Source organism: Lissotriton helveticus, chromosome 2_1, assembly GCF_964261635.1.
Source record: "Lissotriton helveticus chromosome 2_1, aLisHel1.1, whole genome shotgun sequence".
Taxonomy (NCBI): domain Eukaryota; kingdom Metazoa; phylum Chordata; class Amphibia; order Caudata; family Salamandridae; genus Lissotriton; species Lissotriton helveticus.
This window is the reverse complement of record NC_136059.1, coordinates 693,248,123-693,262,490: the sequence shown is the minus strand read 5'-3', so window position 1 is coordinate 693,262,490 and position 14,368 is coordinate 693,248,123. Positions and strand designations below refer to the sequence as shown.

The 14,368-nt window shown below is 45.6% G+C and overlaps 1 protein-coding gene across 1 annotated transcript in view; it reads right to left on the bottom strand.

Annotated features, from left to right (window-relative positions):
* Positions 1–14,368, bottom strand: part of FAM81B (family with sequence similarity 81 member B) — a 563,148-nt gene that overhangs the window by 84,521 nt on the left and 464,259 nt on the right. The window contains exon 8 of the mRNA XM_078675398.1: positions 1,646–1,841. Coding sequence (XP_078531524.1) covers positions 1,646–1,841 — 196 coding nt within the window. The remainder of the gene's footprint in view (positions 1–1,645; positions 1,842–14,368) is intronic.

Below are 14,368 nucleotides of genomic sequence, written 5' to 3'. Positions count from 1 at the left end.
CCCGTAAGTTATACTAAATCGGACAGCCCGACTTCGCTGGGTCTGCTCCCCCAGCATTGCCTGACTACGTAATGTGTATTAGTGCAGTGTGAATATTGGCCTGTCTGTTGTTCTTTATCTTAGTGGGGCAATATCACATTAACAGTGATGCTTTACATTTGTGATAAATATGGATACTAACCTAACAATATTGCTGTCATTGCTGGGGCATTGTGTAAACTGGCCATAGTGCAGTAGATAGTTGTCCAATTCGTAAACTAGAGCATTGTAATGTAAACATATGCATGCATTTTATGTAATACAAACTGCTGCTATAGCTCCTATGCTCTTAAAAAATTCTATCCAGGCTAACTCAGTGGGGGCTATACATACTAGTACAATGGGTATATTGGTCCTTGCTTTGAAATAAATGTCGGCACATATAAATGTTACATTGTCTTCCACAACCCGGATGCCGATGGTAACGCCTGCACGGACCCGTATATTCCGTTTATATCTATAAGTTGGAGATCTACCCGTCTCTACCTTTGATCCTCGAGGTGCTTGCGCTAACCACGCACACCACTGACCCCTTCTTTCGCACACCCTGCGTTTGAGCCCTGATGAGTCACAGCCGCTACACGCTGTGATGAAACACGTGTCGGCTTCTTTTAATTTTGTCTACTACTTTGCTACTTGGATGTACTGAACATTCATTCCACGATTAAATTCTACATTGTTACCAGACGAATCGTTTGAATCTTTTCGTTAACACTGCTCAATTGAAGTCTCCACCTGGAGACAACTCGAATCTTTCGTGTGCACAGGACTTTGTTCATGCATCCCCAAGTAACGAAACTCTTCTGTTTCCAATGCCTGGTAGATCCCTTGAGCATGTTCTAGCCAGGCCAATGGGGATAGGACCGTTTTACACGTAGTACACAGGTTCCACATAGTGTTACTTCTATAGCATCCTTGGTGCCGAAACACCCCTTTAAGGCAACTTGCATTGACCTGCACTTACACAGGCAAAACTGAAACAGGCCATGATGCTTAAGTTATTGGACCACTGTCTTCATTGGTCTCGAGGTGGTGCTTTAAAAACTGGGATTCAGGCAAAACCGGTACTGTTATGGCACTTTGAACACATGGGCCCTGTGGAGCTGGCCTTTCAATGGTGCTCTGCCTGCTGTGAGTTTGTGAAACTGACCTGGCATGGAGCTTTCCAAACAGGGCAGTGCTAATATTGGCCTGGCTTGTGGGACTTTACAGGCTGTGGCATTTTAAAAACGGATCGGGCTACGGTAATTTGCACACCTGGGCATTGTGAAGCATGGCCTACCATGTTCTTAACACACTGGGAGGGGGAGGGGGGGGGGGAAGTGGGAGGGATACCGGTCTTTTTAGGGCGCTTAACATTGTCGGGTATTGGATTTTGGAATTTGTTCTGGTACAGAACTATCTTAACATATTTAACTTTGCCCTAATATATTTGAATATTGTCCTGTAAAGTGCACCCTATGGCCACATTATTCTTGTGAATTGTGGGGCTCGGGGTGAGTGGTGTCTCGAGGGGTTCGGGATGGAGGGAGGGACGAACCTCTGCCTTGCTTCTGTTCCGGAAATAAAAACAACCCTTCACAGTAATAAAGAAGTGGTTACTTGCCTGCTCTGTATTCGCTCTTGATCTCTTCCAGCTCGTCCCAGAGGTCCTTCTCCACCCTCATTATCCTTGCGTGTATTTTCTCTTCCGTGTGCTTCACGCCGCTCAGCTCCGCTTCAAGCCGCTGCATGTCATCGGAGCTTTCTAAGCGCACTCTGAGCTGATGCATTTGCTCTTCCATTTTCTTTTCCACCGCATTCTGTGAAAGTAATTCGAGTGGGATGAGCGACAGTTCTTTGTTAGGCAGTGCTTAAGTTCACTTTACACAGGGTAGGCAATCAACAAAATGTCCACTTAATAACGTCCTTATCTTAGTCGTTCAGATGGTCTTCATTCCAGTTAAGAGAATATTTTTCTATTCATAAGCTTTTGCACTGTTGCAAAGTGTGGAATACTCAAAATGATCTTTCATATCACACACAGGCCATTTTTGCAGTGATTTATCAAGAATGACCGCCTTTCCAACTTTGTATTTTCAATAACTTTAAAGTCTTCTATTTTTCTCTGCTGCATCAGCCCTTTTTACACTTTAAAAAGTATTACAGAAACAAATGTGTTATACGCTCCGTTTTTCCAATTACAGAACTTGCAGAATCAAAGCGATGCCGCAGAATGCTTTGGGCTCTCTCTTTAGCAGTAGTTGATGACAATCTTTACAGCACTGGGATGGTGGTGGGGGCAAGGAAGTCTAAGCGTTTGACCCCAACTTCGCACCACATCACACTCTGTACTCCACATTATACCTCTGACTTCACAATCCACCACACCGCACATACCACATAATAGATGTCATATGTTTCCATGCCATGCGCTATTCCTTGGCGAACACCCATCTTTTTTAGAAGGACTTGCTGGCACATTGTAGTAATCCGGGACCACGCTGGAGATATTCAGTCAACGTAGGTTTGTTCAAGTAGCAGGTAGGCAGGTAAACAGGTAGAACAAATCCAGGTATAATGCCACAGCAGCCCCACCGCGAGCAGCCTGCTAGCTGCTCAGCCCCATCCATCAACTGTCATCCCTCATTCAGTCACCCAAGCATTCCACTCATAGCCCACACACCAAACATTCCATTCAGAACACTCGCACAGGCTGAGCCGCCAGGGAAAGGGAAACATGGGAGAGGCAATCCACAACATCAGGATACTACATACCTCTACCCTAATTAAGAGAAGAATGATGTAACATAAACAAAGAATAAAAGATAAAAACAGCATTTAACTATAAACATAAAATTACAGCAACGGTAAATAGGGAAAAACAACATCGCAAGGGGAATAACTAATCAAGATGAATCTAGAGGCCAGACCCAGGGATGGAGGGAAATACGCATCACTAGAGGGAAAGGAACAAAAGACTATAGAGAAAGACGGATAAACAATAATACCCATCGCCCTCCTCTTATGAAGAAAAAAAGAGAAAACGTACAAATGTAACATCTCCATGTAAGGAGTAAAGTCAAGGTGGACAGAAGGGACTAGTACCCAACGTCCTGTCCCCTACCCTAAGCAAAGGACAATGTGTACGTGAATGAGGACTAGAGGGACTAATACCCAATGTCCTACCCCCGCCGACCAATAGGGATAACCAGTAAGTCAGAAAATGTTAAAAACCCTGTGCAGCGCAAGGCGTCTTATGCACGCAGGGATCCACCCCTGCAATAAAAACTCATGCAGCGCAAGGTGTTTTATGCACGCAGGGACCCACCCCTGCAGCAACAACCTGTGCAGCGCACGGCATCTTATGCATGCAGTAATCCATCCCTGCAACAAAAACCTGTGCAGCGCAAGGCATCTAATGCATGCAGGAATTCATCCCTGCAACAAAAACCCATGCAGAGCAAGGCATCTTATGCACGCAGGAATCCATCCCTGCAACAAAAACCCATGCAGCGCAAAGCGCCTTATGCTCGCAGGGATCCACCCGTGCAACAAAACCTCGTGCAGCACAAGGCGACTTATGCACGCAGGTACCCACCCCTGCAACAAAAACCCGTGCAGCGCAAGGTGTCTTATGCACGTAGGGATCAACCCCTGCAACAAAACCTCGTGCAGAGCAAGGCGTCTTATGCATGCAGGGACCTAGACCAAGCAACTAAATTTAAAACATAGCCTGCATACTATGTAATTTCTCCAGCATAAACTGTCATTCTCTGTGCTCACAACAAAACTAACAAACATACATATAAAAATGACCTCTTGAAACTGCATTACATAACATTGACAAACAATGCTATGACTAAAAATGAAGAAACAAGTCCTCCAGTGAGCGATGTCTCACACGTTGTTCACATTTCTCGACTGTGCACAAAATGAAGAAAAGAACCTGCGAATTCCTGAGTTCTCAAAGTCACACCGCAGGCAGACACAAAGATAAGAGAAACCAAAGTTCTCACCACAGTGTTCCAGTTCAAGACGTGAAGCTAATTCTTCCAACGCAGCGTTTCTGTGAGACGTTACTATCTTTTGAAATGCCACATGTAGGACTTGGCCCTTTCCCCAGAATTTTTCGTTTTTTATTCCTTTAATTTAGGGTGCCCCCTATTGTAACAAAAGGGTATAGGCCTTGTGTAGTGAAGAAAGCCCTGTGTATGTCAAACTAATGTTAAGGTGCAGGTGCTTACTTCCCCTAACATGGCCGCCACTGACCCCTGCTACTGCAGCGTGGTCTTTGTGGGCGCATTCTAGTAGTCAGGAGCGGGCTAGAACCCTCAAACAATGTATCCATACTAGCCTGCCAGCCTGTCCATAGCCATAATGGTGGAACCTCCTAGAACCTCCTGGAACCTTCTGGAACAGGTGAGGTGGCACCAACTGCCACTGCCAACTGTCAACTGGGACTACATAAGGAAAGGGAGGGAAACTTTCCTGTCAGACTGAGGGAGCACAGACCTGGGGGTGAACCTACGCAGGAGCTTTAGGCAGTGGGGCCTAGACAGGGACCTATGACACTGGTAGAGACAGAGCCTAGGTGCTGCCTATCAAGTGTTGAGGGATCCTGAATTTGCCCCCCTGACCTGGCCCGGCGGAAGGGGAACCCCAGGTCTGTTTGAAGGGAACTGGCTGAGGAGACTTGATATCAACCATCAACTTCAACATCCCCCCCCCCTTCAAGGAACCCAGAGACTGCAATTTACAAGGGCGCAAGAAATATAAAGCGCCAAGAAGAAACCAAATCACCACAGGACTTTTGAGAAATCAACCAGGTATTGGCGCTGTAACACTCCCTGCGCTCCCTGACGCCACCTGGGATCCCTTTTTCTTGATTGCCACTGTTGTGTGAACTGTCCTGTGGAACCTGCTGATCTGACTCCAACTAATATAAACTGTCTGCTGGCTAAGCGCTCTTATTCCCTGGCGCTAGCACCCTGCACTACCTGTCCTGAGGAAAGTGCCCCACTGAAGTGAATGCTGAGCGCTATCTCTGCGTAGCGTTAGCCTCCTGAACTGCTAGCCTGACTGAATTGCCTGAGGCTCAAGCACTGTAACTGCCTGCAGAAGCGCTAGAACCCTGAAGCGCTATATCTGTCTGAATTGCTAACCTGCATCATCTGAACTGACTAATTTACTTCAGCGTGCTAAACTGGACAGAGCGCTATGTCCCAGGAGCTATCCCTCCGATCACCTGTTGAAGAGCTGTGCCTCCTTGAGAAGCGCTTATGTCCTGCAGACTGTTGGGCCCTGAAGCGCTATACTCTTAAAGCGCCACGAAGCTCCTGGGCGCTATTCCTGCCTGAAGCACTTTTGCCCTGATGAGCGCTGACTCTGCCTGAGACCGCTGTTGTGCCTTCAAGCGCTGTCGCCCCCAGAGAAGCACTGCCATTCGTGACCTGCTGACTGAGCCCAGCGCCGTGAAACCCCTGGCGCTAGGCCCCTTTGAAGAGCGCTGTGATGCCCCTACAACTGACACCAGAAAGCCATTACCAGCGCTGTTACTGCGAAGCGTTGTGAACCTGAGAGCTCGGCTGCTGCCTGGGGACCCTTGAGGTACTGTGAAGCGCTGTACATCCAGCATCTGTCATTAACTTCAAGCGCTGCATCAGCGAGGTGCTGTGTGCCCAGGACCTGAATTTGCTGCCTGGCGCTGTGTCAGAAGGCTCCCTGAACTGGGGAATAGCCCCATTGGCCCCTTCAAGTACTGGAACTGGGCCAGGGCCCCCCCAAAAGACACTGTTGGGGCCTCAGCTAATAAAAGTTAACCCCTGCCTGGGGTACAGTTGCATGCCAGTTAGTGTAGCCCTATGCATGTTTATGGCTGAGTAATGCAGCGTTTATTCTCTCATGAAATGTTGAGCCTTTTTATGGGGTACTTACCTAATGGAATGTTTTATACTCCTGCCCCAGTGTTCTAACTTCTACCTACCAACAGGGATACTCTTGAATACTGAAATGTTTTATCCCTGCGTCAAGAACTGCAGAGCAAGGAATTGGTTAATTGTGCCTGTCTAATGAAAGGTTTTGTTCCAACCTGAGAATTCCTGCTCATGTGCCATTGTCTAACTGGTTCTTAGGCACAGGGTTTTGATATAATTAATAGAAGGTTGATCCCTGCTTGAGGAGAATGTTATTCTGGGTAAATTAAATGTTTAGTCCTACATAAGGGGCTGTTATCTTTAGGCTGCAGGAGCTAGGAAAACCTTATTACAGGCCCTGCCGATTCGAGGAGCTTGCTGCGCAAAATTGCTAATGGGGCCTGGGTTCTAATGACCTGTTTATTCCTGATTAAGGAAATGGTTGCTTCTGCCAATTGAATGGTTTACCCTCATTCGAGGCACTGTTTATTCCTGCGTTTTTGGAAATGTTATTGCTGAGAAATGCAGTGTTTGTGCTCCTAATGAAATGCATAAGGAGTTAAGGCTGTAGTAACTTTGGAATTGCCTTAAGGAAATGCACATATTACAATAGGCCTATTTATTACTGCCTTATTTGAGGGAATGCTCTGCATAGGCCCAATTAAATGTGCAGGTCTGAGTCATGAAATGGTTGACCTATTATTAAATGTTTACTTCTGCTCAGAGAAAGGCTACCCTGATTGAAGGAAATCTTTGTTCTTACTTGATGAGATAGGTAATTCTGGCCTAATGAAATGTTTTACACTGGCTTCATAGGAAGTTCTACATCTGCTCAAGGAGAATGTTCTTTCTGGCCTACAGAAATGTATTGTAGCTTATAAAATGTGTAGCCCTAATCTAGGAAATGCTTATTCATACTAGGAGTGATTCCTAAAATGGTTATTCCTGATGAAGGAGTGGGTTATATCTGCACAAGGGGTTGTTTATTCTTAATGAAGTGTTTTCTCCCACTTAGTGCTGCATTTACTGAAAGCCTACAGTTACCTATTCACATGTTTACTGCTGTATAGCGGAACGTTATTTCTTTCCTTATTGGAACACTGAAATGTTGGTTCTTGTCAAATGAGCCGCTTACTCTTGGCTAAGTGCCTGGTTATTTTTCCTGAAATGGTTTAAGAAAATGTTCACCCTTGCTTGGTGAGAAGTGGGTAATATTCCTACAGATCTAACATGATGTAATGTCATTGAGTTGCCTTTTGTGATGTATTCCTTACAGGTGCTGACAAGAAGCAAGGACGGTCAGGCCTGTGGTTATCTACACTTGATATTATCTAATATTCAGTATTTATCTTATATTTAATATTTATTCACCTAGTATTTTTTGCCAAGTGTTGAAATACATGTATTTGAAAGGAAAGCTAATAAGGTAATAATACTGTGAATTCTTGATTACCCTGACTCTGCTCAATATATAAAAGTTATTTAATTTTTATACATACTCACTGGAGTGGCGTCACTCATTGTGTGCCCAGTTTACTGTCTCAGTGGTTGCGTATGCTGTATGGTCGCTTTACACATAAGCTTTCGGATGCCTACCCGCTCGTGCCATGCTACCCACGGGGAGCTGGTGACCCCAGTTCCAACACCACACTATCCACATTCTAAAACAGCTAGAAACAGACTAGTGTCAAACAATGAGATTACGCCAATATAGTACAGTTCATAACCCCGCTGCTTGTGTGGAGATTCCAACAAAATATGAATAACTAGACATGTCTTTCCCACAACATTTGCCATCTGCTTTAAAGCTGCTAACATTGTCACCAAACACCAAAAGTCACCATGGCTCACCTCGAGGAACATTTATACTCAAACACCTGAACGATGTCTCCTCAAAACCATGAAAGCTGAAGACCTCATTTAGAGCGCTATGTGGCAATAAATAAAACAAACATCACCTCAGTGTTGGGACACAGTGATGAAATCAGGAAGAAGAAAATGGCGGCACGTTGAGACACGCCATGCCGAGTGGCTCCCGGCATGTACCTGCGCCCAACATTGCTGTACTGTATGGCTGGATCAACACAGGAACGTCATAGAGAAGAAGATCCATGAGCAGAAGAAGATCCACAAGCAGGAAAGAGCGCGCACTGCTTGTGTGTCGCGCCTCCATTTTTAAAAGATAAAAACAGCGGTTTAACTGCCCTAGTTAAGAGGGAAGCCTCAAATGAAAAAAACTGTAAGAGACCATAAAGATTACACAGTTGTTAAAAATTTAATTGTGATCACCTAGAGATGTTCCGTAGGTTAACCCCTTTATCAGTGCATCATACATACTTAATAACTTGTTGAGGCGTACTGTAGGTTGTGGTTTGTTGACACCACAGCTGTTTGGCCCCAAACATGTCTTGCCACCTGACATCGTTCTTCCAGCTACTGCCACTGATGGGATGAAAACGTTGGAGTGGTTCTGACAGCGTAGCTTCAAACATGTCTCTTGGCAAGTACTGGTGCAAGAGCCACTGAGTAGGAAGCTCAGTTCCAATGCAGGCAATGAACAGGAACACACTCTGGGCAATGCCATTGTAGTGAAGGTCTGCTCCAACACAAGCAGTTATCAGGCACACACTCTGCACAGTATCGATGTAGTGAAGATATAGGCTTACTGTACTCAAAAGCTCACTTCTGCGCAGCGTCCATGAAGTATCTTGTTGTACAGCACGCTGGTGTGGGGCCTGTCTGATGTGATGGACACCGGTGAGGGCTGCTCTGCGTGCTGCGGCTGTACCAGTTTCATATATTGTCCTTGTAGAATAATGTCTTTAGAGTGACACAGTTGTGTGTCCTCATGTAACTCTTGTTTGTTTCGTCTTGTTCCTGTCGCTTGCGTTAATCTGCTTCTCCATGTAGTGGCTCCTTCCCAGCATGATGTAAGAGGCATCTTGAAGATTTTTATGTCCACTTGTACCACTGTAGAGCGTGGGGACGTCCTCAACTCGTCGCCAAAACTAAGTGTAGTAATCAGGGACCACGCCGGAGATATTAAGTCAACGTAGGTTTATTCAAGTAGCAGGTAGGCAGGCAAACAGGTAGAACAAATCCAGGTATTATGCCACAGCAACCCCACCGGGAGTAGCCTGCTAGCTGCTCAGCTCCATCCATCAACTGTCATCCCTCATTCAGTCACCCAAGCATTCCACTCATAGCCCATACAACAAACATTCCATTCAGAACACTCACACAGGCTGATCAGCCAGGGACAGGGAAATATGGGAGAGGCAATCCATAACATCAGGATACTACACACATATTTATGAAATGAAACTGAAAATCCCTGAATGCAAAGTGCTGTCAACCAAATTATCATACACAGGGCCACTAGAATTATGTGGCAGGAGAGGGTGAACTTATGCGGGGGAGTTGAGCAAATTGTGCAGCGAGAAAAGTTTAGGTATGCAGCATAATGCAGCACATTTTGTAACCGTATTACTTCATAATTTTGTCATTTTTAGGGCTCGGCCTACGTCACCACTTCGTCAGAAGTGGGGCGGAGCTCCGAGCCGTATTGTTAAGGGGCTCAGAATCGTGAAGTAAAAATTCCTCAGTGCGCGAGAATTTTTCGTGGTGTTGTGTGCCATCTGCATGGTCATTGGTCCTCTCACGGCTGTGTTTTTGTAAGTGTTCACGCAATAGGCCCTAGGAATTTTTCTCTATCCACTTCCTGCATATTCCGTGCTAACACGCGCATGAGCATGCCATAAATTCCCAATTACCAGATGTCAGGGTCCGTTCGTGCATTCACGACTCTGTAATTTTCTTGAGCTGTGTGTGCGCGCATGCTGTCTCCCTGTCTAGGAGAATGCCATAAATTCTCAATTACCAGCTGTCAGAGGTGCCGGTAATTGAAGGCAGATGCTTGTTTTTCAATGCTGCTTTATTGCCGTCGCACGTATTTATATATTTATTAACATGCCGATTCTTAGTAAAGTACATGTCAAAGGCTAAGAAAAGTAGGTTATTGCAGTGAACTATATAAATAATGGCAAACCCTTGAATTTCAATGCTGCTTTATTGCCGTCGCACGTATTTATATATTTATTAACATGCCGGTTCTTAGTAAAGTACATGTCAAAGGCTAAGAAAAGTAGGTTATTGCAGTGAACTATATCAATAATGGCAAACCCTTGGTTACAGCCTAAGGACATAAGGATTATTATAGTGTGAGTGCAGAGTGGTGAGTGTAGAGTGGTGAGTGCAGGGTGGTGAGTGCAGAGTGGTGAGTGCAGATTGCTGAGTGCAGAGTAGTGAGTGCAGAGTAGTGAGTGCAGAGTGCAGAGTAGTGAGTGCAGAGTGCTGAGTGCAGAGTGCTGAGTGCAGAGTGCAGAGTGCTGAGTAGTGAGTAGTGAGTGCAGAGTAGTGAGTGCAGAGTGAGTGTTCAGAGTAGTGAGTGCAGAGTGAGTGTGCAGAGTAGTGAGTGCAGAGTAGTGAGTGCAGAGTGAGTGTTCAGAGTGCAGAGTAGTGAGTGCAGAGTAGTGAGCGTGCAGGGTGAGCAGTGTGTGAGCGTGCAGGGTGAACAGTGTGTGAGCGTGCAGGGTGAACAGTGTGCGAGCGTGGAGGGTGAACAGTGTGCGAGTGTGCAGGGTGAACAATTCCAATCCAAACCACATAATTCTATTACACACCACATGCATACACTCCATAACACATGGCTAAAAGACATTGCCATTTACAATGCCATTAGCTCTAACTCAAATAAATCCGAGACCTATTGTAACACTGTCTGGACATTGGTTGCACCTCATTAGTATGAGTTTAGTACCCAAATATAGCAATAAGAAACAGAAAGTTGAAAGGTCCAGCTTTGCAAAGGGCCTTTCACTGAGCAGCAACACGTGTTGCAGCATTTTTAGTAACTTTTGAACAATTGGAGATAAAACACATGTTTTGTTAAAATCTGCAGATTATGCGACAGATGATGGATTATGTGACAAAAGTGGCATATCTATAATTATGGGAAAATCGCTGCGGCCGCACAATCGCATAATTCCAGTGGCCCTGATCATACCTTCCAAAGGGATCACACATGACATTGTGCCAGCTCAGTACTACTTTCACCACACCACACACTCCACCTGAAATTAGCACTTTCCACAAGACTCACACCATACACTCAGCGGTCTGCCGGTATTCTTCCCTTTTTGGCACAGTTTAAGGGGTCCCTAATTCCAAGGGACCCCAAAATGCAACTGTGCTTCTTCTTAGAGCCGCTGCTTCTGTGCACTGAAATTGGAGACCATCGGTTGGTATTTCTACCCTGTAGTCTGCAAGGGGTGGAGTCGGTGGACCCCCTGAGCCATTTTTGCCAGGTCCTGACTGGTAGTAGAAACATATTAGGGTTTTTGGGGTACAGTAGCTCTACCAAGAGGTGATGCCTACTAGTCTTTGCTTGTAAATTAATGTCAGTCACCTGTGGCATATCCGGTCGCTTCTTCCTTTTTTCATTAAAGAAAGTGAAAGTTCACAAATATGTGTTTGGTGTTGCATGATGGCAAACACCAGAACAAGGAACAAGTCTGGATGGAAGATTGATCGCGTTCCCTTTTGGTGCTCGTGTTATATAAAAGACCCTAAATTGTTTTGTATAAAATGAGAATACAAGATTGAGGGAGTGGCTGCAGCATACAGAGAGTCAAGGCAACACACATCCATCACTTCTTCATCCGTCTTGTTTCCTATTTCTCCTGGCCCCAGCTGAGAAAATACAAAAGTTTTCAATCACACCAAGCCCCAGGAAATTGTATGTGTCAGTATCACATAGGCACATGCACATTCTGTCTGAAGGGCACGGCCTACCATTTCATATATTCATATATCCCTCCCCCTCTAGAGGAAATCTCTGCCTCAACCTAGCCTCATGCAAATATAAGCTTCAAGAATGCCTTTTTATGGTACTGATAAGCCCTGGACTGTACCTCCAATGCCATGGACTGTAAATATCAGCTCCAGATCCACTCCAGCTCAGGGAAGATCTGTATCAACACAAACCTGCAAGGACACTGCTGTGGTGCTTCCTGAACGCTCAGGTGCCGTTTCTCATTTTCCCAAGGCTATGACAACACCTGATAACCTGCTGAAGCCCTGGTTGCCTGTTTTCAAGCAGGTGAAGGCCTAACCATTGGAGAATCCTACCAGTCTATGAGTTCAGAAAAGCTCACACAGCATCAAGAAGCCCCCTTCTCATCAGAGCTGCCAAGTATCTCCCACCTACAAGAGAAGGTGATCAATTCTTTGAGCACACACTGTCTCTATGCGCCACCATTTACATTTTTGTGTTTTGTTCACTTTTATTGGTCCCCCACTTGCCCTTTCTAGATACTCACTATCTAACATGATCCCTTCAATAGCCTGTAAAAGTCTAGGTACCGGAGGAAATGCCACCAAGCCATACTTGGAGGTCCCCGGACTCCGTTATGCAGCGCAGCGGTTGATCCCACTGCTGGTGTGGATGATAGATCGATCCAGATGGCTCAAAGAGGAAATGTGTGGTCCTTGCATGCACCGTTGTGTTTGGGAGCTCATACCACGTATGGTAAAGGAACAAATAAGGAACTATTATAGCTGCCCTTTCCTGCACATCAAACGAGGTCATTGAGAGAACCTTTTACTTTAAATTAAGATAAGAATTCATTCCTACTGTAGTCCGCCACCCCCTGCTGACAGGGATCCTAAGATGGTGAGACCCTAGGTCATATCAACTCTGTGCCCCTATTACACACAGGGTTCACTTTTCCTGTTTGGGCCGGGGTGCACCTTTTAAAATTGGAGCACCATGCGCAAACAGGGAAAGTGTGCCATATTACAGTGAATGTGCTGCCTCAAGGGCAGCTACGAACTCGTTCTGCCCTGGGAGCAGCACATTCAAGTACCATACGGAGCGGCTGCTTCAAAGCTGTTCCATGTTTCACCGTGCAGGCGGCAACCTCTCAGCATTTTAACCCGTTTACTGCGGCCGTTATTTTGACGCGGTGCGGGCGTTCTAGAGAGTGGGCGGGGCTGCTGAACGTTCGCAGCACCAGCCAGGTAGTGCTCCGAATGTTCAGCGGCCAACGGCAGCACTGATAGGGTTAAAGAGGAATTAGAGATCCCTTTGCAGGTAGGTGCAGTGAATGATGCACCCGCCTCCAGAGGCCTGCCATCAGGGGGTGCATTGACAGTGTGCCACCTTTTTGTGGCCCACTTTCAGTGCACCTCCTAAAAGCTTCTTTGCCTTTGTACCCACATCAATAAATCGGCATGGTCGCAGAGGTAAAGAGATTCCCTTATTTACATGGGGCCACACCTCCATGCAAATGAGGGAGCGCCCTCTTGAAATAGTGTTAGCATTAAATGTGCGTCAGCGCTATTTGTATTACAGAAGGGGCTGCACCAGTGTTTGCTGAATTGTTTGTAATACCCAAGTGCCCTGGAGTGCACAAAGCGGTCGCACAGGTCTGCAGTGTTCTGTAATACGGCCCCTGGATGCTGAAGCTGAAATGTACATAATTTTTCATTCTGGGCATGTGGACATTGCTGTTCTCCTTCCTGTAAGGTATTTCATGCACAAATAAACTCAATTTGCACATCCTGCAGCGTGTGTGTTTACAAATATTAAGTTCATGCTATTTTTCAATAAGATTTCCACCAGGTTTTACCTGCAAAAACGTGTGGGCAAACAGTGTGGTGTACACAATTTGTGCAAGGGCAAATGATCACATTAGCAGTTAGCACATGGGCAAATACCATTCATCTTGGAATCCCCTCAAAGGCGCAAATGTGAGTTTGAACCTGAAATGGAATTAGCCTTGTAGTTGTAATCCGGGCCTTATTGCACTTTATTGGTTAATGGAAAAGCCCAGTAATGTGAAGCTTACGGTCTTGACTGCGAAAATTCAGAACTCAGACCACCTTGGTAATCCCAGTCCATTTGTAGTGGACTTGTGGAAAATCCGGAATCCAACAATAGTAGAATGCTCTCAGATATGGAGGCATGATGACGACAGGAAGGTTCACGTGACTGGTTTCTGGCTATTGGACTGTGACCTAATTTACAACGGAACCTATAAAAATTCACAGATTTGCAATGTTTGGAAGGACACTAGTCAGTAGAATGATTGCACCCTAATAAGAAGGGAATCTGAAACCATACTGAAGTACTTCTCAGGATGGCGCATACAGCAGTTACATTTTAAAGATCAGTTGGACTTAGAGAGACACTGGGTGCATTGAGCGGGCTGAGAGTGTGGAACATGAACTCTTGGCGCTAGGGCACTCCTGTCACAGGAAATTGTAATAATCACTTCTGGGTAGCGTCAGGGAGTAGGAACATAGGCACTTGCTTCAGGTCTCTTTAACTAGAGATGGGCATGGGAGCAGGTGCTACGCTACTTTTGTCTTCT